Genomic DNA, 22,604 nt, shown 5'->3' with positions numbered 1-22,604 from the left:
CACAGCTCCAAAATAGGAGAAAAAAAGTTTTTAGGAGGTTCCAAAAAACAAAATTTGAATTGCTGCGCCTTGGCAGCTATTTACAAAGCATTTACATTGTATTAGGTGTAAGTAACCTACAAATGATTTAAAGTGTATGGTAGGATGGCTGTAGATTATTTGCAAATACTACGCTATTTTTTACAAGGGACTTGAGCATCCCCAAGGAGTGGGGTGGGCCTGAACCCTATCCTCTGGATGCCAGAGGCATGACTGTACTTAACATATTGTTAGAACTGCCAAATGGCTCTCCAGGGGAAGTTCTACCATTTACATTCATAACAGGAATGTGTTACTTTTCCTCATATTTAAAATTTTTCTAATGTTTTCTCATTCTGCTCTATTTTTGCCAACAATGGAGATTATCAGTCTTTAATTTTGCCATTCTGATGGCAAAAAATTAATACTTATTTTCATTTGCATTTCCCTGATTACTACTAAAGTTGACCAGCTTTTTGTATGTTTATTAGTCCCATGTTTATAATTTTTGTGAATTACCTATTCATGTCATTTGCCCATTTTCTATTAAACTTTTTGTCTTTCTGATTTAGAGGAGCTCTTTCTATATTCTGGAGGTTAATCTGTTACCCTATAGGTTATAGATACTTGCTTTCAAGTCACTTTTTTTTTTAGCTTTATCCTACAATTTTTTGTTTGTGGTCATATTTTTGGGTTTTTTTTTTTGTGGTACGTGGGCCTCTCACTACTGTGGCCTCTCCCGTTGCGGAGCACAGGCTCCGGACACGCAGGCTCAGCGGCCATGGCTCATGGGCCCAGCCGCTTCGCGGCATGTGGGATCTTCCCGGACTGGGGCACGAACCCGTGTCCCCTGCATCGGCAGGCGGACTCCCAACCACTGTGCCACCAGGGAAGCCCTTGTGGTCATATTTGACAATCATTTTTCATTGCAGCTTCTAGGTTTTGTGTCTTTCTTTAGCAGGGCTTTTCCCATACAAATATAAAAATGGAAAATAGTTCCTTTTAGAAAAAGTATTTCTTCTTTGTGGTAGGTGTTGATCCAATTATCTGGGAACAAGCCAAGGTGGATAACCCTGATTCTGAAAAGTAAGTGTATCTTCATCTTGCTTTCATATAAGAACTAATATATACTACCAAGGAAGCAAACAAATGCAAGCTGTTAACTATAATTCTTACATTCGAGGTGAGTTTATTTTTCTTTTCATTGCTTTTTAAAGAATGTTGATTATGGTAAAGCAGCACAGTGTGGTGAAAACATTAAAATCTGAGTACTAGTGCCCTAGTTATATATTTGCATTTAATAATGCAGTTTTTGACCAAACTGTATTTCCTCATTTGTAAAATGAGGTTAGATGAAATCTCTGTGGTGTAACATTATTGATTTCATAGTCATAGATCTGCCTTTGAACCCTAGAAATATAGTGAAATTACATGAGTGTTATTATGAAAACCTTACCGTGTATTTTGTAATAATAGGTTTAGGTCTGAAAATTAACCACTTGTATTTCTTCAGGTTAATTCCTGTACCAATGGTGGGTTTCAAAGAACTTCTTCGAAGACTGAAGGTTCAAGATCAGATGACTAAGCAGCATCAGACCAGATTAGATGTAAGAATCTAGCTTCATTCTCTGGCCCTAGGAGTAGTATAAGGGTTACAGACCTTTATTTTTACCATGTGTTTTAGTTACTGTTCTGTCTTAGGGGAAACAATATAGTATATACTGCAAATTAACAATTATACTTTTATATAGTTTCTTTATTATGGAGCCTCCAAAAACATGTAAATCTGATTTGATATATTTTAACAATGAATTTAGAATTGTTGGCTTTTTTTATGTAATATAAATTTATTTATTTATGTATTTATTTTTGGCTGCATTGGGTCTTGGTTGCTGTGTGTGGGCTTTCTCTAGTTGCGGCAAGTGGGGCTACTCTTCTTTGCGGTGCACGGTCTTCTCATTGCGGTGGCTTCTCTTGTTGCGGAGCACAGGCTCTAGGTGCACGGGCTTCAGTAGTTGTGGCTCGCGGGCTCTAGAACGCAGGCTCAGTAGCTGTGGCGCATGGACTTAGTTGCTCTATGGCATGTGGTATCTTCCCGGACCAGGGCTCGAATCTGTGTCCCCTGCATTGGCAGGCGGATTCTTAACCACTGCGCCACCAAGGAAGTCCCAGAATTGTTGGCTTTAACAGATTAATTAGACTGTTATTTTCAATTCCAACCAGAGAATGCATATTGTTTTATTAAACACTTTTGAAAATGAAGGCTACAATTATGATTATGTTGTCATAGTGTATTATAATTTGTAGGTTAATGAAGCAAATTTAAATTATTGAATGCTTAAATCTACTTAATATTTTATGAAGTAGACTTTTGTAATCAAATGCCTAAAGGTGCTTAGACATCACCTCCATGTTCTCTTATATGGAATTCCTAAATAGATATTCATTTGGACTCTGTTTGAGTAATGAAAAGCTTACTGTTTTATGAAGCAACCCATTTCATTGTCAGCTCTAATTGATACAAGTTCTCTTTCTTACATTGACCCAGAATCTGCCTTGCTATAATTTACACCCGTTTTCTCTGGCATGTTTTGTAGGTAATCACTATGTTCCTATGATAGCCGTACAGATATTTGAACTTCATAATCGTTCTTCCTTTTTTTAAAAAATTTTATTTATTTATTTATTTATTTATTTATTTATTTATGGCTGTGTTGGCTCTTCGTTTCTGTGCCAGGGCTTTCTTTAGTTGCGGCAAGCGGGGGCCACTCCTCATCGCGGTGCGCGGGCCTCTCACTATCGCGGCCTCTCTTGTTGCGGAGCACAGGCTCCAGACGCGCAGGCTCAGTAATTGTGGTTCACGGGGCTAGTTGCTCCACGGCATGTGGGATCTTCCCAGACCAAGGCTCGAACCTGTGTCCCCTGCATTGGCAGGCAGATTCTCAACCACTGCGCCACCAGGGAAGCCCCGTTCTTCCTTTTTAGTATTATTTTCTCTGGCTAAAAATTCCAGCATGGTTTTTTTTTTTTTTTTTTTTTTTTTTGCGTTACGCGGGCTTCTCACTGCTGTGGCCTCTCCCGTTGCGGAGCACAGGCTCCGGATGCGCAGGCCCAGCGGCCATGGCGCACAGACCCAGCCGCTCCGGCACGTGGGATCCTCCCAGACCGGGGCACGAACCCTTGTCCCCTGCATCGGCAGTCGGACTCCCAACCACTGCGCCACCAGGGAAGCCCTCCAGCATGGTTCTTTAATGTGACATGATACCCAGGCCTTATTATCTTAGGCTGGATACACTGAATTTATTGGCATCACTTTTAAAATGAGTTGTCCATAGTACTATAAATGGGGTGTGACCAAAGTTCTTCAAAGTAAAGCCAAAGAAGCTATTATTTCTCTATATTTTTATCAGCCTCGCTAGAGGTTTGTCAATTTTATTGATCTTTTCAAAGAAGAAGTTCTTGGTTTCGTTGATTTTTTTCTTCTTCTGATTTTCTGTTTACAGTTTCATAAATTTTTGCTCTTAACCATTTCCTTTATTCTGTTTGCTTTGGGTTTTTCTCTTCCTTTTCTAGTTTCTTAAGGTAGCAACTTAGGTTATTGAGACTTCTAATAAAGGCATTTGGTGCTGTTAATTGCCTTCTAAGCGCTGCTTTACCTGAATCCCCCAAATTTTGATAATGTTCTATTTGTCATCTTTGATTCATTAAAAATATTTACTAATTTCCCATGAGGGTTCTCTTTGACTATTGGATTTTTTTGACTAATGGATTTTTTTTATTAGTTTCTGCTTTATAACAAAGTGAATCAGTTATACATATACATCTGTTCCCATATCCCTTCCCTCTTGCGTCTCCCTCCCTCCCACCCTCCCTATCCCACCCCTCCAGGCAGTCACAAAGCACCAAGCTGATCTCCCTGTTGTATGCGGCTGCTTCCCACTATCTATCTACCTTACGTTTAGTAGTGTATATATGTCCATGCCTCTCTCTCGCTTTGTCACAGCTTACCCTTCCCCCTCCCCATATCCTCAAGTCCATTCTCAAGCAGGTCTGTGTCTTTATTCCTGTTTTACCCCTAGGTTCTTCATGACATTTTTTTTTCTTAAATTCCATATATATGTGTTAGCATACGGTATTTGTCTTCCTCTTTCTGACTTACTTCACTCTGTATGACAGACTCTAGGTCTAACCACCTCATTACAAATAGCTCAATTTCATTTCTTTTTATGGCTGAGTAATATTCCATTGTATATATGTGCCACATTTTCTTTATCCATTCAGTGGATGATGGACACTTAGGTTGTGTCCATCTCTGGGCTATTGTGAATAGAGCTGCAATGAACATTTTGGTACATGTCTCTTTTTGAATTATGGTTTTCTCAGGGTATATGCCTAGTAGTGGGATTGCTGGGTCATATGGTAGTTCTATTTTTAGTTTTTTAAGGAACCTCCATACTGTTCTCCATAGTGGCTGTACCAATTCACATTCCCACCAGCAGTGCAAGAGTGTTCCCTTTTCTCCACACCCTCTCCAGCATTTATTGTTTCTAGATTTTTTGATGATGGCCATTCTGACTGGTGTGAGATGATATCTCATTGTAGTTTTGATTTGCATTTCTCTAATGATTAATGATGTTGAGCATTCTTTCATGTGTTGGCAGTGTGTATATCTTCTTTGGAGAAATGTCTATTTAGGTCTTCTGCCCATTTTTGGATTGGGTTGTTTGTTTTTTTGCTATTGAGCTGCATGAGCTGTTTATAAATTTTGGAGATTATTCCTTTGTCAGTTGCTTCATTTGCAAATATTTTCTCCCATTCTGAGGGTTGTCTTTTGGTCTTGTTTATGGTTTCCTTTGTTGTGCAAAAGCTTTGAAGTTTCATTAGGTCCCATTTGTTTATCTTTGTTTTTATTTCCATTTCTCTAGGAGGTGGGTCCAAAAGGATCTTGCTGTGATTTATGTCATAGAGTGTTCTGCCTATGTTTTCCTCTAAGAGTTTGATAGTTTCTGGCCTCACATTTAGGTCTTTAATCCATTTTGAGCTTATTTTTGTGTATGGTGTTAGGGAATGATCTAATCTCATACTTTTACATGTCCCTGTCCAGTTTTCCCAGCACCACTTATGGAAGAGGCTGTCCTTTCTCCACTGTACATTCCTGCCTCTTTATCAAAGATAAGGTGACCATATGTGTGTGGGTTTATCTCTGGGCTTTCTATCCTGTTCCATTGGTCTATCTTTCTGTTTTTGTGCCAGTACCACACTGTCTTGATTACTGTAGCTTTGTAGTATAGTCTGAAATCAGGGAGCCTGATTCCTCCAGCTCCGTTTTTCGTTCTCAAGATTGCTTTGGCTATTTGGGGTCTTTTGTTTTTCCAAACAAATTTTGAATTTTTTTGTTCTAGTTCTGTGAAAAATGCCAGTGGTAGTTTGATAGGGATTGCATTGAATCTGTAGATTGCTTTGGGTAGTAGAGTCATTTTCACAATATTGATTCTTCCAATCCAAGAACATGGTATATCTCTCCATCTATTTGTATCATCTTTAATTTCTTTCATCAGTGTCTTATAATTTTCTGCATACAGGTCTTTTGTCTCTTTAGGTAGGTTTATTCCTAGATATTTTATTCTTTTTGTTGCAGTAGTAAATGGGAGTGTTTTCTTGATTTCACTTTAAGATTTTTCATCATTAGTGTACAGGAATGCCAGAGATTTCTGTGCATTAATTTTGTATCCTGCTACTTTACCAAATTCATTGATTAGCTCTAGTAGTTTTCTGGTAGCATCTTTAGGTTTCTCTATGTATAGTATCATGTCATCTGCAAACAGTGACAGCTTTACTTCTTCTTTTCCGATTCGGATTCCTTTTATTTCCTTCTCTTCTCTGATTGCTGTGGCTAAAACTTCCAAAACTATGTTGAATAAGAGTGGTGAGAGTGGGCAGCCTTGTCTTCTTCCTGATCTTAGTGGAAATGGTTTCAGTTTTTCACCATTGAGTACGATGTTGGCTGTGGTTTTCTCATATATGGCCTTTATTATGTTGAGGAAAGTTCCCTCTATGCCTACTTTCTGCAGGGTTTTTATCATAAATGGGTGTTGAATTTTGTCTAAAGCTTTCTTTGCATCTATTGAGATGATCATATGGTTTTTCTTCTTCAATTTGTTAATATGGTGTATCACGTTGATTGATTTGCGTATATTGAAGAATCCTTGCATTCCTGGAATAAACCCCACTTGATCATGGTGTATGATCCTTTTAATGTGCTGTTGGATTCTGTTTGCTAGTATTTTGTTGAGGATTTTTGCATCTATGTTCATCAGTGATATTAGCCTGCAGTTTTCTTTCTTTGTGAGATCCTTCTCTGGTTTTGGTATCAGGGTGATGGTGGCCTCGTAGAATGAGTTTGGGAGTGTTCCTCCCTCTGCTGTATTTTGGAAGAGTTTGAGAAGGATAGGAGTTAGCTCTTCTCTAAATGTTTGATAGAATTCGCCTGTGAAGCCATCTGGTCCTGGGCTTTTGTTTGTTGGAAGATTTTTAATCACAGTTTCAATTTCAGTGCTTGTGATTGTCCCGTTCATATTTTCTGTTTCTTCCTGATTCTTTGATTCAGTCTTGTAAGGTTGTGCATTTCTAAGAATTTGTCCATTTCTTCCAGGTTGTCCATTTTATTGGCATAGAGTTGCTTATAGTAATCTCTCATGAACCTTTGTATTTCTGCAGTGTCAGTTGTTACTTCTCCTTTTTCATTTCTATTTCTATTGATCTGAGTCTTCTCCCTTTTTTTCTTGATGAGTCTGGCTAAAGGTTTATCAATTTTGTTTATCTTCTTCTCAAAGAACCAGCTTTTAGTTTTATTGATCTTTGCTATTGTTTCCTTCATTTCTTTTTCATTTATTTCTGATCTGATCTTTATGATTTCTTTCCTTCTGCTAACTTTGGGGTGTTTTTGTTCTTCTTTCTCTAATTGCTTTAGGTGCAAGGTTAGGTTGTTTATTCGAGATGTTTCCTGTTTCTTAAGGTGGGATTGTATTGCTATAAACTTCCCTCTTAGAACTGCTTTTGCTGCATGCCATAGGTTTTGGGTCGTCGTGTCTCCATTGTCATTTGTTTCTAGGTATTTTTTAATTTCCTCTTTGATTTCTTCAGTGATCACTTCGTTATTAAGTAGTGTATTGTTTAGCCTCCAAGTGTTAGTATTTTTTACAGATCTTTTCCTGTAATTGATATCTATTCTCATAGCATTGTGGTCGGAAAAGATACTTGATACAATTTCATTTTTCTTAAATTTACCAAGGCTTGATTTGTGACCCAAGATATGATCTATCCTGGGGAATGTTCCATGAGCACTTGAGAAAAATGTATATTCTGTTGTTTTTGGATGGAATGTCCTAGAAATATCAATTAAGTCCATCTTGTTTAATATATCATTTAAAGCTTGTGTTTCCTTATTTATTTTCATTTTGGATGATCTGTCCATTGGTGAAAGTGGGGTGTTAAAGTTCCCTACTATGAATGTGTTGCTGTCAATTTCCCCTTTTATGGCTGTTAGTATTTGTCTTATGTATTGAGGTGCTCCTATGTTGGGTGCATAAATATTTACAATTGTTATATCTTCTTCTTGGATCAATCCCTTGATTATTATGTAGTGTCCTTCTTTGTCTCTTCTAATAGTATTTATTTTAAAGTCTATTTTGTCTGGTATGAAAATTGCTACTCCAGCTTTCTTTTGATTTCCATTTGCATGGAATATCTTTTTCCATCCCCTTACTTTCAATCTGTATGTGTCTCTAGGTCTGAAGTGGGTCTCTTGAAGACAGCATATATATGGGTCTTGTTTTTGTATCCATTCAGCCAATCTGTGTCTTTTGGTGGGAGCATTTAGTCCATTTACATTTAAGGTAATTATCGATATGTATGTTCCTATTCCCATTTTCTTAATTGTTTTGGGTTTGTTATTGTAGGTCTTTTCCTTCTCTTGTGTTTCTTGCCTAGAGAAGTTCCTTTAGCATTTGTTGTAAAGCTGGTTTGGTGGTGCTGAACTCTCTCAGCTTTTGCTTTTCTGTAAATGTTTTAATTTCTCCATCAAATCTGAATGAGATCCTTGCTGGGTAGAGTAATCTTGGTTGCAGGTTTTTCTCCTTCATCACTTTAAATATGTCCTTCCACTCCCTTCTGGCTTGTAGAATTTCTGCTGAAAGATCAGCTGTTAACCTGATGGGGATTCCCTTTTGTGTTATTTGTTGTTTTTCCCTTGCTGCTTTTAATATGTTTTATTTGTGTTTAATTTTTGACAGTTTGATTAACATGTGTCTTGGCGTATTTCTCTTTGGATTTATTCTGTATGGGACTCTCTGTGCCTCCTGGACTTGATTAACTATTTCCTTTCCCATATTAGGGAAGTTTTCAACTCTAATCTCTTCAAATATTTTCTCAGTCCCTTTCTTTTTCTCTTCTTCTTGTGGAACCCCTATAATTCGAATGTTGGTGCGTTTAATGTTGTCCCAGAGGTCTCTGAGACTGTCCTCAGTTCTTTTCATTCTTTTTTCTTTATTCTGCTCTGCAGTAGTTATTTCCACTATTTTATCTTCCACGTCACTTATCCGTTCTTCTGCCTCAGTTATTCTGCTATTGATCCCATCTAGAGTATTTTTCATTTCATTTATTGTGTTTTTAATCGTTGCTTGATTCTTCTTTAGTTCTTCTAGTTCCTTGTTAACTGTTTCTTGCATCTTGTCTATTCTATTTCCAAGATTTTGGATCATCTTTACTATCATTATTCTGAATTCTTTTTCAGTTAAACTGCCTATTTCCTCTTCATTTGTTAGGTCTGGTGGGTTTTTATCTTGCTCCTTCTTCTGCTGTGCTTTTTTGTGTCTTCTCATTTTGCTTATGTTACTGTGTTTGGGGTCTCCTTTTTGCAGGCTGCAGGTTCATAGTTCCTGTTGTTTTTGGTGTCTGTCCCCAGTGGCTAAGGTTGTTTCAGTGGGTTGTGTAGGCTTCCTGTTGGAGGGGACTGGTGCCTGTGTTCTGGTGGATGAGGCTCGATCTTGTCTTTCTGGTGGGCAGGTCCACGTCTGGTGGTGTGTTTTGGGGTGCCTGTGGCCTTATTATGTTTTTAGGCAGCCTCTCTGCTAATGGGCGGGGTTGTGTTCCTGTCTTGCTAGTTGCTTGGCATAGGGTGTCCAGCACTGTAGCTTGCTGGTCGTTGAGTGAAGCTGGGTGCTGGTGTTGAGATGGAGATCTCTGCGAGATTTTCGGCGTTTGATATTATGTGGAGCTGGGAGGTCTCTTGTGGACCAGTGTCCTGAAGTTGGCTCTCCCACCTCAGAGGCACAGCACTGACTCCTGGCTGCAGCACCAAGAGCCTTTCATCCACACGGCTCAGAATAAAAGGGAGGAAAAAGTAGAAAGGAAGAATTAGTAGAAGAAGAAAGAAAGAAAGAAAGGAGGGAGGGAGGAGGGAAGATAGGAAAAAGAGAAAGAGAGAAGATAAAATAGAATAAAGTATGATAATAGCGTTATTAAAATAAAAAATAATTATTAAAAAATTGAAAAATAGAATAAAAATGGACGGATAGAACCCTGGGACAAATGGTGGAAGCAAAACTATATAGACAAAATCTCACACAGAAGAATACACATACACATTCACAAAAAGAGGAAAAGGGGAAAAAATCGTAAATCTTGCTCTCAAAGTCCACCTCCTCAATTTGGGATGATTCGTCGTCTATTCATGTATTCCACAGATGCAGGGTACATCAAGTTGGTTGTGGAGAATTAATCTGCTTCTGAGGATGCTAGGAGAGATTTCCCTTTCTCTTCTTTATTCTCACAGCTCCCAGGTCTCAGCTTTGGATTTGGCCCGCCTCTGCGTGTAGGTCGCCGGAGGGCGTCTGTTCTTTACTCAGACAGGATGGGGTTTAAGGAGCAGCTGCTTCGGGGACTCTGGCCCACTCAGGCCGGGGGGAGGCAGGGGTACGGAGTGTGGGGCGAGCCTGCGGCGGCAGAGGCCAGCGTGACGTTGCACCAGCCCGAGGCGCGCCGTGTGCTCTCCCAGGAAAGCCGTCCCTGGATACCGGGACCCCGGCAGTGGCGGGCTGCACAGGCTCCCCGGAAAGGGGGCGTGGACAGTGACCTGCGCTCGCACACAGGCCTCTTGGCGGCGGCAGCAGCAGCCCCACCGTCCCACGCCCGTCTCTGGGGTCCGCGCTGATAGCTGCGGCTCGCTTCCGTCTCTGGAGCTCCTTTAAGCGGTGCTCTTAATCCCCTCTCCTCGCGCACCAGGAAACAAAGAGGCAAGAAAAAGTCTCTTGCCTCTTCGGCAGGTCCAGACTTTTTCCCGGACTCCCTCCCGGCCAGCCATGGTGCACTAACCCCTTCAGGCTGTGTTCACTTCCTGCGCTCCAACAGAAACCCAGCCTCAGCTCCCAGCACCGCCTGCCCCGGCTGCAGAGCAGACAAGCCTCTCGGGCTGGTGAGTGCCGGTCGGCACTGATCCTCTGTGCGGGAATCTCCCCGCTTTGCCCTCTGCACCCCTGCTGCTGCGCTCTCCTCCGCTACTCCGAAGCTTTCCCCCTCCGCCACCCGCAGTCTCTGCCCGCGAAGGGGCTTCTAGTGTGTGGAAACCTTTCCTCCTTCACGGCTCCCTCCCACTGGTGCAGGTCCCGTCCCTATCCTTTTGTCTCTGTTTCTTTTTTCTTTTGCCCTACCCAGGTACGTGGGGGAGTTTCTTGCCTTTTGGGGGGTCTGAGGTCTTCTGCCAGCGTTCAGTAGGTGTTCTGTAGGAGTTGTTCCAAGTGTAGATGAACTTCTGGTGTATCTCTGGGGAGGAAGGTGATCTCCGCGTCTTACTCTGCCGCCGTCTTCCCCCAGGGACCTAATGGATTATTTAAACTTGTTTCATATTCAAGTGTCTGGAGATTTTTCTGTTACTCTGTTGTTATCTAGTCTAATTCTGTATGGTCAGAGAACTTTGTATGATTTCAATTCTTTTAACTTTGTAAAGGGTTTTTTTTAATAAATAAATAAATTTATTTATTTGTTTATTTTGGCTGCATTGGGTCTTTGTTGCTGCACACGGGCTTTCTCTAGTTGTGGCGAGCGGGGGCTACTCTTTGTTGCGGTGCGGTGGCTTCTCTTGTTGGGGAGCATGGGCTCTAGGTGCGCGGGCTTCAGTAGTTGTGGCACACGGGCTCAGTAGTTGTGGCTCGCGGGCTCTAGAGCACAGGCTCAGTAATTGTGGCGCATGTGCTTAGTTGTTCCGTGGCATGTGGGATCTTCCAGGACCAGGGCTTGAACCCATGTCCCCTGAATTGTCAGGCAGATTCTTAACCACTGCGCCACCAGGGAAGTCCTTAACTTTGTAAAGGTTTTTAACCCACATGCCTATGAAAAGAATGTGGATTCTGCTATTCTTGGAGTTTTCTGTTAATGTGAGATCCATTTGATAGATTGTTCAGTTTTTCTATATTCTTACTGAATTTTCTGTCTACTAATTCTATTGTAAGAGGAGAGTTGAAGTCTCCGGCTACAATTATGGATTTGTCTTTTTCTCCTTTCATGTATTTTGAAGGTTTGCTGTTAAGTACCAGAGTATCTAGGATTGTTACATTTTTTTGGCATATATACTTTTTATTATTCCATAATGTTCCTCTTTATCCCTGGGAATCCTCTTTGCTCGGAAGTCTACTTTCTCTGATATTAACATAAAGCCACTCTAGCTTTCTTTTGTTTAGTGTTTGTATGGTATGTCTTCCTCCGTCCTTTTACTTTTAACCTTCGTTTATCATATTTGAAGTACGTTTTCTGTAGACAGCATAAAATTTAGATTTAGACCTACAATCTTATTAACTGTTCGCTCTGTTTTTCCTTCCTCTCTTTCCTCTTTTTTGCATTCTTCTGGGTTATTTGGACATTTTTTAGTATTGTTTTTAATTTATTGTCATTTCAACTATCAGTTTTTTTAGTGGTTGCTCGAGGGCAGTAGTTCTCATTGGGGGTTGTGGTGGTGGTGATTTTGTCCCCCAGGGCACATTTGGCAGTATCTGGAGACTTCTTTGGTTGTTACAGCTGGGGGGTTGGGGGATGCTACAGGCATCTAGTGGGTAGAAGCCAGGATTCTGATAAGTATCCTACACTGTACAGAACAGTAGCACTCCAACGAAGAATTATCTGGCCTGAATTAATAGTGTTAAAACTGAGAAACTCTTTTCTAGATACCATAATGTATTTCCTTGCACTAGAGCTAGAGCTGGGTTTCAACACAGCCCAAAACTTCCAGGTTTTGGGCTGTGTTGAAACCAAACTTTGGGGGCTGCCAGAGAGGAAAATAATGGTAAACTCACCACTAGTTCAGTGGTACTTCAAATTCATGTCTTCTTCCTCCTGCCACTTTTCATTTTTCAGAGTCCTCAGGTAGTTGCCCATGCATTCTGTTCATTTTACGGCTGTCTTCAACAGGAGAGATAGAATGGCATGTACCTAGTCTATCTTGTCCAGTTTTTCTATTGAGCCTCATATCTTTCCTTTTTGAATTTCAGGAGCTCATCGTTTATTATAGATTTTAACCCCTAGTTTGTTTATAACATTTTAAATGTCTCCTACTTTTCTCATCTCTCTGCTCTGTCTTTAGTGTCCATAGTTGAACAGCAAACCTTTATTTTGTTGTTGTTGTGGATTTACAATGCTGTGTTAATTTCTACTATACAGCAAAGTGATTCAGTGTTACATACATATATATATTGTTTGTCGTATTCTTTTCCATTATGGTGTATCACAGGATATTGAATATAGTTCCCTGTGCTATACAGTAGGATCTTGTTGTTTATGAAAACCTTAATTTTAATGTAATGATATCCATTGGTTTGTTTTGGCCTTGTGTTTTCTTTTTTGGGAATTTGCTTAAGAAATCATTCCTCACCCAAGGTCTTAGAGTCTCCTACATTTTTTTTTCTATTATTTTAGACTTTAACCTTTCACATTTGAGTCGTCTGTCCTCATGGAGTTCACTTTATATATACTAAGTGACATGAACCCAACTTTCTCTAAATTGTGGGTCAATTTTTCCAGTGTCATTCACAAAAAAACTATTTTCCTCAATGATTTATCAAAGCATTTATCAAACCAAGTTCCCATATATATGTGATGTAGTCTGTTCTTAAATCAGTTTCACATTATTTTACTCTTATGGCTTTGTGTAGTATATCTTAAATATATGTGGTAGAGTGAATCTCCAATCTTCGTTCTTTTCAAATTTTTAAGCTCTTTATGGATCTTCATTCTTCTATAACAGTTTTAGAATGAGTTTGTCAAAATGCTAGAATTTTAATTGGAATTACATTAAATATATAATTTGTAGATAATTGAATCTTAATAATATTAAATTATTCCATCATGAACATGTTTCTTTACTCATTGAGGTCTCCTGTGTCCTTTGTAACAGATTTAAAACAACCTCTTTAAAAATCATAGGCATTTTTTCTTGGTTAATTCCTAGACTGTTTTAGTGTTTGTCAGTAAATACTGGGAGTGGTAACATTTCTATTTTTCTTAGTATTGCTGGTATAGAAGAATAATTACTTTTTTGTCTAGAAGCCCTGCCAACTTTTCAAAACTGAGATGGGGAGGGTGCCTGGGTTACATAATATAAAATATGGTCACCTAATTTTGTCCCTTCAACATGGCCTGGCATTGGAACGTTTCCTTAAAAGGTGACATGTGTAGGTAGACATGCTAAAATATGTCTTGTACGATCTTCTTACCCTCTTACTTATAACATCTCAATATAAGCCAGTGTCACAGAATGATTAATTATGATAGGAACAATAATGGGGTTAATTTTGATTGGGAAGCTATAATAAAATAGGATTTTAACTCACTCTGTAAGGTTAAGACTTTCATAAGGTGGAACAGTAGGATTTCAGGCTAGGGAAAGAGCAAATCAAAGATCCAGAGACATAAAAATGTCTTCAGTTGTATAATTAATATCCTTCCTTTTCCCCTCCACTGTGAGCATATCCCTCCATAATATTCTGTTACAGTTGATATTGGACTATATACTATATTTTAGGCCCCTCCTGCATGTCACTTTATAGATCTTAACTTTTTCCATTAATGGCCTGGTTGTTGGCTCTGTTCTACAGTATTACTTCAAGTTCCTTAATTATTTCTGAAATATATTATTTTTCTATATACTTTGCCTCATCACTAAATTTTCTGGAGCTCTAAAGAAATTTTTGAATGGTACTTTCTAATTTTTAGATGTACAAAAGGGGAAAAAATATAAAAGGAGATTTAAAGAAAAAGTTTATATTTTGAAAGATGAATCTTAGGCTCATTTTTTGCATATAGGTAAACCTGATAAATAGTTGTGATACCTATATTTGACTTACCTTAAAAAAAATTTTTTTAAAAACAGATCATATCTGAAGATATTGGTGAATTACAGAAGAATCAAACTACAACTATGGCCAAAATTGCACAATACAAGAGGAAACTCATGGACCTTTCCCATAGAACCTTACAGGTAGTAATTTGGACTTTTTTCCAACATTTATAAGACTGTATACATGATGGAAATGCTAAATATGGATTTTTGCAATAGAAAAAAACAGACTAAAAGGAAATAATAGTCTGAAACTGAAAGTACCAAACTTTCTCATTAAAACCTGGAAGTTGGAGGAGACATCTTACAGGACTGGGTGAAGAACGTGAAAATGTCCTAAAATTAGCATTTTATTGAGAGGGTGGTGGGAAAGCAGTGGAAAAAAAAAATCATCTTGGTGCAAGAAAAGTATGCATCAGATCATTAATATCTGGTTTTCATAAAAATAGTAGAAAAATACAGTTTTGATTTTGAGTACTAGAAAAGGGAGTGTAACTGTTAATGAATGAAAAGCAGTAGAACTTGCAAATTAACAAGAGGAAGTAAAAGAATGAATAGCAACAAAAGTTGAAATTATCATGAAAACAAACATTATATAGCAGAATCAATGGGATACAGCAAAAGCTGCACTCAGAGGACAATTTATAACCTTAAAAAGTCTCCATTTTTAAAAGTACAAATGCAAAAAGTAAAGAACTTAGTACTGATCTTAAGTTAGAAAAATACTACTGCTAAGCCAACAGAAACCAGTAAGAGAGAAATAAAGATAAAGTGAAATAAGTAAAACAAAAAAAACTAATCATAATAGAAAGATTAAATGGAAAAGCTGTTTCTTTGAAAAGACCATTAAGGGACTTCCCTGGTGGCCCAGTGGCTAAGACTTCCACACTCCCAATGCAGGGGGCCTGGGTTTGATCCCTGGTCAGGGAACTATATCCCATATGCTGCAGCTACGGGTTTGCATGCTGCAACTAAAGATCCTGCATGCTGCAACTAAAAGATCCCACAGGCTGCAACTAAAAGATTCTGCACGCTGCAACTAAGACCTGACACAGCCAAATAAATAAATAAATAATTTAAGGAAGAAAAAAAGACCATTAAAACGGCGAAACATGAGTCTGAAGAAGGAAAAAAAGACTCATCTCATGAGCCTGAAGAAGGTAAAGAAAAATTAGAAGTGAGAAAGGAGACATTACCACAGATATACCCAAGAGAATAAGAAAATACTGCAATGGAATTCACAGCAGTAAACTGAGAAGTTAGAGAAAACATGATTTTCTAGCAAAATTGATCTACAGAGAAAAATCTTAAATAGACAAATACCATAGAAGCAATTGGGAAAGTTATTAAAGATCAACCATGGAAAAAGCACCAAGGTCAGATAGTTTCATTGCTGAATTTTGTCTAACCATTAGAGCTAATTCCAAAGTTACTTTATTTCAGACAAAATGAAAAATATAGATTTTTTTAAACAGTTTCATTGAGATATAATTCACATACCATACAATTCACCTATTCAATGTAATTCAGTGATTTTTAGTATATTCATAGTTTTGTACAGCCATCACCACAGTCAGTTTTAGAACATTTTCATCACTCTAAAAACAAACTCCATACCCATTAGCAGCAACTCCCCATTTCATCCCAAACCCCCCCAGCCCTAAGCAACCACTTTTTGTTTGTATGGATTTGCCTCTTTTGGACACTTCATATAAATGAAATCATATGGTATGTGGTATTTTTTGACTGGCTTTCTCTCACATAGCATAATATTTTCAAGGTTCATTCATGTTGTAGCATGTAACAGCACTTCATTCCTTTTTATTGATGAATAATATTTCATTGTATGACTGTACAACATTTTAATTTATTCATCAATTGATAAACATTTTGGTTGTTTTCCACTTTTTGGCTAATATGAATAATGTTGCTATTAATGCTTGTGTACAAGTGTTTGTGTGGATGTATGCTTTTGCTTCTCTTGGATACATAAACCTAGAATGGGAATTGCTTGGTCATGTGGTAACTCGTATGTTCAACTCTTTGAAGAACTACCAAATTGTTTCTCAGAGCAGTGGCAGCATTTTACATCTCTGTTTTTAGTACCCCAAAACAAAAATGTATAAACAGATAATTCTAGTAGAGATGCAAATTACACTAAGCAAAAGAAGCCAGACTGAAAGGGCTGCATATGGTATGATTCCATTTATATGATTCATGCAAAAGGTACAACTGGAGGTGGGAAACAGATCAGTAGTTGCTAGGAGCTGGAGGTAAGGGAGAGGAGGCTACAGGAGGCAGGAGGGAACTTTTTGGGGTGATGGAAATGTTCTGTATCTTGGCTGTGGTGATGGGAACTTGTTTGTCCAAATACATAGAACTGTCCACCTAAAAAGCATCAATTTTGTTGTATGTGGATTATACCTCAATAAATCTGACCAAAGAAAACAAATGCAGAAATTCTAAATGAAATACAGGTAAAGAGAATCCAGCTATTTATCAAATTCTAAAGGAATATACTTTGAGGTTTATTTCAGGAATGGAGGGTTGGTTTTGTAACAGGATATCTAGCAACGTAATTTATCATAGCAACATGTGGAAAATATATAAGTTTTCACAAATGTAATGAGCAGGGTAGTTAACTAGTATAAACATTGAAAAGAGATCATCTCTTTTTGCTGATGACATGATTGTATATCTAGAAAACCCAAGGAAATAAACTATAGAATTAATGTGGCAAGATGGCTCAATATGAGGTAAATGTACAAAAATCAGTGTTTCTTTATACTATTAATGGAAATAGGAAAATATTTCATTCACTATTATGAAAAAACTGTAAAATACTTAGGAATAAATTTGAGGAAAATATACAATCTGAATTAAGGTTTTCACAAATAGACAGATAAACCATATTCTTAGATGAGAAGACAATATCTACTTTATAAAATTTAAAAATTAATTACAACTTTAAAAAAATTGATTAAAATCTGTCAGTTCATAAATAAAGATAACTGTTTTGAGAATAGCTTCTGGGGGGAAAAAGATAGTGAAGGGGACTTGCCTTATCAAATTTTAGAACCTATTTAAAGCTCTTGTAATCAAATCAGTATGGGATTGGTGAAGGATTGGATATAAAGATCCATAGAAAAGAATAGACAATCCAGAAATAGATGCACATGTATCTTAATATGACAAAGGTGGTATTTCAATTCAGTGGGTTTATTTAATAAGTAATGCTAGAGTAATTGGCTATCCATCTGGAAAATAAAATTAGACCACTGTATCACACCATATACAAAAATAAGGTGTATTACAGACTTAACTCTAAGAAATTTATGAGGCTGCATGTACAACCTAGGGACTGGAGAGACTTTTAGCTAGAAAGCCAGAAACTGTAAAACAAAATCGACTATGTAAGAATTAGAAAATTTTGTATAGTAAAAGGTAACAGAAGCCATTTGTCAATAGTCAAGTGATTTCAGAAAAAGAAAAATTTGAATTTGCAAACAGCACTGATTTCAGTTGTAGTGTTTGTATTATACAGATATCCTATAATTTGACCTAAAAAAACCCCAAGTGAAATACGGGCAAAGAATGTATAAAGGCAGTTCACAGAAGAACAAATGCAAAGTAGTTCTTAACCGTTAAAAGACGATCCTTTAACATTCAAGGGGGGAATTCCTTGGTGGTCCAGTGATTATGACCCTGCGCTTCCACTGCAGAGGGCCCGGGTTTGATCCCTGGTCGGGGAACTAAGATCCTGCTAGCCGATCCCACAGGCCAAGTGGCACGGCCAAAAAAAAAAAAACAAAAAAACACATTCAAGGGAATGCAGGTTTTTAAAAAAATTTGTGTGATCTCTTTAATACTCATCAGGAGGATCTTTGGGAAAGCAATCTAGCAGCTTCTAAAGACTAAACACACACACTTTTAAACCCAGCAATCTAATTCCTGGGGGTCTATACAAGTAAATAAAGTTATGTATACAAAAATGTTTATTACAGCATTGTTCATAGTGTCAAAACTAGAAATAAAATATATGCCCCTCAACATAAGAATACTTGAGTTTATTATTAATAATGCATGAAAGGGCTTCCCTGGTGGCGCAGTGGTTGAGAGTCCGCCTGCCGATGCAGGGGACACGGGTTCATGCCCCTATCCCGGAGGATCCCACATGCCGCGGAGCGGCTGGGCCCGCGAGCCATGGCCGCGGAGCCTGTGTGTCCGGAGCCTGTGCTCCGCAACGGCAGAGGCTGCAGCGGTGAGAGGCCCGCGTACAGCAAAAAAAAATAATAATAATAATAATAATAATGCATGAAAATTATGTAGTCACTAAAAGTAACAAATTAATGTAACTTGCCTAATAAAAATGGGCAAACATAATTCAAATCTTGAACTGTTAATGATTCTAACTATTGTTAGTGTATTCATCTAATTTCTTTCAACAATTGATGTGTAATATTACTTGCATAACTGAAAAGAGATGATTCTATCGTTATCGGTGGGTTTTCTTTGTATAGGTCCTAATCAAACAGGAAATTCAGAGGAAGAGTGGGTATGCCATCCAAGCTGATGAAGAGCAGTTGCGAGTTCAACTAGATACAATTCAGTGTGAACTAAATGCCCCTACTCAGTTTAAGGTAAGCACTTATAAGACCATAAAGCTAGAATTTGTTTCAGGTGGATCTGCAGAGAAATGTTACTTGGGTCTTCAAAAAGAGGAATTTTGTATACTTGTTTTTTATTAAGTATTTGTTCTCTTTAATCAAAACTTCCTTTTTAAAGTAGACTCTTAATCATGATGTTTTGGGCTTGTATTAGTGTTTCAAATAATGTACAGAGGGAGAATTGACACCTTTAATTATAGTAGTACCTATCCTTTTAAAATAAAACATTCTCTTTTAGAAATGGTTGCTGTTATGAGCAGTTGTAATTCAACTCAGTATTTTTATTTATTTATTTATTTATTTGGTTGTGCCGGGTCTTAGTTATGGCAAGCAGGCTCCTTAGTTGCGGCTTGATGGCTTAGTTGCAGCAGGCGGGCTCCTTAGTTTTGGTATGCAAACTTTTAGTTGCGGCATGCATGTGGGATCTAGTTCTCTGACCAGGGGTCGAACCCAGGCCCCCTGCATTGGGAGTGCCGAGTCCTATCCACCGTGACACCAGGGAAGTCCCTCAACTCTGTATTATTTTTAGGGCCGACTGAATGAACTGATGTCCCAAATCAGGATGCAGAATCATTTTGGAGCAGTCAAATCTGAAGAAAGATACTACATAGATGCAGATCTGTTACGAGAAATCAAGCAGGTAAGTGTTGCACTAGAGTCACCTTTTAAAAAGGTGAATTCACCACTTCACATCCATTAGGATGGCTATTATCCAAAAAAAAAAAAAAAAAAAAAAAAAACCCAGAAAATAACAAGGGTTTAGAAGATGTGAAGAAAATAGAACCCTCATGCATTGCTAGCGGCAATGTAAAAATGGTGCATGCAGCCACTGTGAAAAATGATTCCTCAAAAAATTAAACATAGAATTACAATATAGTCCAGCAGTTCTGCTTCTGGGTGCATACCTAAAAGAATTGAAAGTAGGAACTCAAACAGATTATTTGTATAGCCATGTTCATAGAAGCATTATTCACAGTAGCCAAAGTGGAAGCAATCCAAGTGTGCATAGATGGATGAATAAACAAAATATGGTATATATACAATGGAATATTAGCCTTAAAAGGAAGGAAATTCTCACATGCACACACTACATGGGTGAATTTTGAAGACATTATGTGAAATAAGCCAGTTTAAAAGGACAAAAGTTGTATGATTCCACTTATATGGAGTACCTAGAGTAGTCCAATTCATAGAGAGTACAGTGGTAGTTGCCAGGGGCTGAGGGGAAGGGGAATGGGGAGCTAGTGTTTAACGGGTACAGAATTTCAGTTTGAGAAGATGAAAAAGTTCTACAGATAGATGGTAGTGATTGTTGCACAACATGATTTACTCAGTGCTACCGGACTGGACATAAAATGGTTAAAATGGACATGTTATGTATATTTTCCCACCAAAAAAAAGTTAATCGTTCTCTTCCCCTGTCCCCCACATCGATGAATTCCGAGGTAATACAGACAACTGAAGTACCCTAGACCCTGCTGCTGTGTGTGGGCAGCAGCAGCAGCACCTGGGGGTCGTTAGACATGCAGACGCTCAGTCCGTACTCCAGACGTCCGGAAGCTATATTTTTCAAGATCACAGAGTGATTTGTATGCACAGTTAAAGTTTGAGAAGTAACTGCTCTATATCACATATTCCCAACTTATATGATGCCACATATCAATTATAAATATGTAGAGTTACTGATCCTGTCAGCCCTCAGGGGACCTGGGTGTAGGCTGGGGTAGCCAAAACCTCCAACCACTTGTCTAAGGCTCACTTTCTATGAAGAAGTTGGGACATACTGCTCTAGTTTAGTTTCATTAGTATAAATATAGATTGGTTTAATAAAAGCTATCCAACCATCAACTGTGTCTAAAAAAATATATTAAGATGGTAAACTTTGTGGAACATATCAGGTAGGATTAATTGGCGTGGCAGGTTGGTATGACCCTGAGGATCTTAGGTAGTTATAAATGTCATCAACAAATCTGATTTTATTATGTGCTTTAGAATGGATATTGCCGTTACATGCAACTAAAAACTAGTTTGGCTTTTGGGTTCTCGAAAAGTATACATACACTTGATTATATTCATATTTACAATAAAATTAACTGAGAAAGATTCCAGCATATTGGAATAAAGAACTATATAAAAGAGTTTATGTATGCAGTAAAATTGGGAATAATATAAACACCTACCTAAAACGATGAAAAGCAGTATATTGTTTTGGAATTGAAGCATCATGGCTCATCACCTGTATCTCAGTTTCTTTATCTGTAGAGAAGAGGTAATAATGGTACCCCCAAAGTGTGTGCTCAAAGGGATTTTAAATGAGTTAATACCCATGAAACTCTTCAAGCTGCCTTAACATCTGGGAAGGACTCTTTAAAATGCTAGCAATTGTAGTTATCACCATTATCATCAGTTTATACTTTGTACTTTAAAACATGGAAATCCTCAGTTTTCAGAATTATTATTTTGCTAGTCATCTATATTTGAGTACCTTCTTGCATTGTTTTAATATACCTTTGTTTTTAAAGGAACCTTTAAAACTCTGCGTCTTTTGTAAAATTTCTGTTACAGATATTGTTCATTGTATATTTGATTTTATTGCTTTTTACAGTAGTATTTTACTGTATTTAAAAGTGTTAGCAAAAGATACAGTACAAATGTTTAAATATGCAGGTAATGAGAGCAGCCACTAAGTGCTGTGTTGATGGTAAAACAGTGAAAAACAGCCTTTTTTCCTGTGAGTAGCGTGCAGTTTAATAAATACATTGATATTTTTAAAATTCCTTCTAGCATTTGAAACAACAACAGGAAGGCCTTAGCCACTTGATTAGCATCATAAAAGATGATTTAGAAGATATCAAGTTGGTAGAACATGGATTGAATGAAACCATCCACATCAGAGGTGGTGCCTTCAGTTGACAGTTCACAATCTTGTGTTAAAGGTTTGTGAAATACGTTTTCTTGTTATATCAGACCTTCCTTAAGAATGAAACTGACCACGTGGAGGGGAAAAGAAAGAAAACAATCCTCTCTCCTGGCTTGGTTTTTGAGAAGGTTCCTGACAAATTATTATTCACCAAATCTGAAATAACTGTCACTTCACTGCTCTTCAGAGATAGCCTTTGAAAGATTTACATCTAAAAGCTGTAATTACTTTAAAAAAGAAGTACATAATTACCAAAAATATTTCCTATTGTATATTTTTACAACAGCATTCTTCTTAAAAATAATCATCAGTTGTTTAATGATTATTCTCCATTGAGCCTGTACTCTGCTCTCCATAGCAAGTAAATAGGAAATGTCTACTTTGCACATAACAAACAGTATAATTACTTGGCTGTTGGAGATTTGTACTTCAGAATGTAAATGTATGTCAGTTTTTATATTTGTGAATTCATCTGTGGGAGGAGTAAAGAAAATCCAAGAGTATTTAATGATTAATGTGGTTTTCTTTTCATTCTATAAAGATTTGAAAATATATTTTTATATTATTTTACTTATTTGGAATTTACAGAACACACCTAAGCAATTAGGATATAACAAAA

General features: G+C 37.7%; 1 protein-coding gene across 1 annotated transcript in view; it reads left to right on the top strand.

Moving 5' to 3' along the window:
* The window catches only part of NUP54 (nucleoporin 54), a 38,855-nt gene extending 16,251 nt beyond the window's left edge, over positions 1–22,604 (top strand). The window contains exons 7-12 of the mRNA XM_060113524.1: positions 1,050–1,104; positions 1,532–1,625; positions 14,432–14,539; positions 18,919–19,038; positions 19,595–19,705; positions 21,850–22,604. Of these exons, the coding sequence (XP_059969507.1) occupies positions 1,050–1,104; positions 1,532–1,625; positions 14,432–14,539; positions 18,919–19,038; positions 19,595–19,705; positions 21,850–21,978 (617 nt within the window). The 3' untranslated portion in view covers positions 21,979–22,604. The remainder of the gene's footprint in view (positions 1–1,049; positions 1,105–1,531; positions 1,626–14,431; positions 14,540–18,918; positions 19,039–19,594; positions 19,706–21,849) is intronic.

Source organism: Mesoplodon densirostris, chromosome 1 (assembly GCF_025265405.1).
Source record: "Mesoplodon densirostris isolate mMesDen1 chromosome 1, mMesDen1 primary haplotype, whole genome shotgun sequence".
NCBI lineage: Eukaryota > Metazoa > Chordata > Mammalia > Artiodactyla > Ziphiidae > Mesoplodon > Mesoplodon densirostris.
This window is presented reverse-complemented; position numbering and strand designations above follow the sequence as displayed.